The 3,084-nt window shown below is 39.4% G+C and overlaps 1 protein-coding gene across 1 annotated transcript; it reads right to left on the bottom strand.

The window, feature by feature from the left end:
• Nucleotides 1–42: 42 nt before the first annotated feature.
• LOC104536588 (A-kinase anchor protein 12-like) lies at nucleotides 43–1,339 on the bottom strand (the record flags this gene model as incomplete). The annotated part of the gene is made up of 1 exon (XM_010179244.1): nucleotides 43–1,339. A coding segment is annotated over one exon (1,297 nt), but the record flags the coding sequence as incomplete, so codon positions are not given.
• Between the last annotated feature and the right edge of the window lie 1,745 nt (nucleotides 1,340–3,084).

Here is a 3,084-nt window from a genome sequence, read left to right as displayed (position 1 = left end):
CTTGCTTTCTTCTCTGGGCTTCTATCTTGAGTTTCATCTAACTTTCCAGTGATGTCTTCTGAGATGGATGAAATTTTCAAGTCTGCTTCCTTGGGTATTTCATCATATGTTTCTTTCCCCAGTGGAGCAGGTTTATTTCCTTCTCTTCCTTCACATTTTTTAAGCTGCTCACTAGGAATTTCAATTGCCAAAGATCCCACTTCAAGTTTCTCTTCAGAGGGTATCTCAGTTCTGTCTTCTGTTTCACACTTGACTCCAGTTGACTCCGGTTTTTCTCCCACAGGTAGTACTTCTGAGGATGTTTTCAATCCTCCATTCACACCGTCAGTGCTATCAGGTACCATGGACCTTGTTTCCTCTGGTTTCTCTGTCACATCACTTTCTTTGTCTCCTTCTTCAGTTTTTTCTTCCTTTTTACCAAGATCATCGGATACTTCCACCAGTTTCCTTTCTTGATCATCTTCTTCAGCTTTTTTCTCCTCAGCACTTTCTTTAACAACTGCTGCTGCTACTTCCTCTTTCTGTCCCTGCTCATCATGCTTGACGAGCTCTTCCTCATAACATGCTTCACGTCCTATGGCTGCCACAGTCGTCTTAGACTCCTGCTCTTGACCGTCAGTTTGCTCCTTCTCCTGTGCTTCAATAGTTACTACTGTCATATTCTTCTCTTTGTCTTGCTTCTCAGGCTCAGATTTCTCCTTCTTTTCACTGGTTTCAGTTGCTAATGTTGCCCCCTCTTTTTCTTGTTCCTGTTCTTTCGTAGGAGATGGTTGTTCATCTTCTTTAGGCTTCCTAAAACTCTTCTTTTTTCTAAATACAGTCCATCCCTGAGTAAAAAATTTTCTAAACGGTGATGCAGTATCGGTGGCTAAGGCAGCTGAATCAGAAGAAATCTCATTTGCTTCTGGTGTTTTAGGAGACTCATCTTCTGTTTTTTTATTATTCAGTGTGTCTTTGGTGTTGTCTCCTGAATCGAGTGCATCCTCAGGCATCACTGTTTCTTCTGAGAAGACTTCTTTTTGATCACCAGCTCCTTCAGGGACTTCTGTTTCTTTCTTTACAGTAAGCAATTGAACTGGTTCTGATTTTCCAGTCTTTTCCTTCTTTACTGTGAATCTGAATCCAACAAATTTAAAAACCTTTTTAAAACCCAGATCATAAGACTGTGGCTCAGATGCATGGTCAAGTTCTTCTGTGTCTTCTTCCAAAGACAAGAACTGTTTATCAGCATCCCCTTTCTCAGCACCTCCACCATCATTGGTGTTCAAACCAGATAGACTTGTTTCCATAGTTTCAGCATCTTCCTTCACAGTTACATTGGAACATTCTGTCTGTCCAACTGTAAAAAAGAAAAACAAAAAAAAGTTAGTTCCCTTCTCAATTTAATGTTATTTTATACCTTTATATAAATACATATTTTTTATTTTAATCAAATAAACAGACATGTTCTCTTATCTGCGTGCCTCTTCTAAGTGCTACTATTAATTGTTTAAGGACTAGTTTCTGATTCAAGACTACCATAAATCCTTTCCTTCCTCATATCATTGAATGAGTCTTTGCAAAGTTTCTTTGCAAATGCACCTTTTGAGCTTATATTTCTCATTCTCTTTCCTTCTTTTGAAGTTGGGTTTTTTTGGAGGGGCAGTGGGGGGTGCTGGAGTTTGTTGGGTTTTGGTATTTGTCTTTTTTACTTTAAGGAATACTTATGTGACAAAAAAAATTAGTTTTATCCTATCATTACTCAAAGAATATACAGAAAAATACATGTAATTATTCCTGAAGCAAAGCTCCATATACACCTCTGAGGGGAAAGCAATAGGGAGGGGAAAGGGTGTGTTGACCTAAAATGGTGACAAGAATACCAAAGCTCATTTTACAGCTCTGTCCCAAAAAGAATAGTAAGATGTGAAAACACCCATGGGAAATGTTCTTGTTTTTCTTAAAACCTGTAACCCCCAAAACAGTTACATCACAATACGTTTATTTTAAAGATCACAAATCTTGGAATTCTCTCATACATCACATCACCACCATGGCCACTTAAAATTAATGAGGTTGTTCGTTTGCAGGCATGTATAATCCTACCCTCCACTGCTCACAAGTCTACATTTCGATTCTCTCTTTTTGAGCCCTGTTGGAGTTTCACCTTCAGGACACTGGCAACCACTCACTCAGTCTTGCTGGGACAATTTCAGGATTATCGCTCCCTCTGGCCATGAGCTCCCTAAGTTCACAGCCTGACATAGAAATTCAACCTCCTGAAATGCAGCAGTTTAGAAGCTAGCACACATTCAGTTTAGAGGAGAAAACTGCAGGCTCCACTGCAATTGGCCCAAATAAGTAACCTTGGAGGGCAAAAGTGGAAAGGAACAAGGACACTAAGCCTTTAAGTTCTGCCATTTAAACACAAAAATGAGCAAGTGAAAATGCTGTTGCCTAGAATGAGAATTTTAATAACAGTGATAGCTGTGTGATGAACGTGTCTGATGATGAACGGGACAACATGTGAAAATAAGATCTATGGCACATTCAAGACACCAAAAGATTCTTGGGTTTGGATATTGCCAGGATTTCAGTTTAACATTGTTCTTGATCCTTGATTCTGTGCAGAGATCAAGGGCACGAGTGCTCTTCTCTCTGCCCAAACTTGCTGGAATGGTAAGATGACAAAATAAAAAAAATAATGATCAATGGTAAACAGCAACAAACTGGGCGAAGACACAGCCCCTTTCTTTAAAGGTGTACATGTGCTACTTCAATGTCCAAAGGCTTGCAGGACACAGCTTTCAAAAATACTTCAAAAGTGGATAATGAAATTCCTCAGTGATTTACTTTTTATTTGATCTATCTTTTAAGTCAGATCTAACTCCGCAGTTGGCCCCACTTTACGGAGGGGCTGCACCACCCAATCTCCAGAGGTCCTTTCCAGCCTAGATACTTCCTCGATTCTGCTTGCCTATGTCCCTTTGAGAAGAACAGCATTTTCATAAGCACACAGACAATGTACTCTAGGTAAGGCTGAAACACAACTAATTAATAAGCAAAACTAAATCTACAAGTATACTGGCTTCTAATAGCTATGTA

The sequence above is a fragment of the Mesitornis unicolor genome, unplaced genomic scaffold (genome assembly GCF_000695765.1).
Source record: "Mesitornis unicolor isolate BGI_N332 unplaced genomic scaffold, ASM69576v1 scaffold29902, whole genome shotgun sequence".
Classification (NCBI taxonomy): Eukaryota; Metazoa; Chordata; class Aves; order Mesitornithiformes; family Mesitornithidae; genus Mesitornis; species Mesitornis unicolor.
The sequence above is the reverse complement of the archived record's forward strand: the minus strand, read 5'-3'. Positions and strand labels throughout refer to the sequence as shown.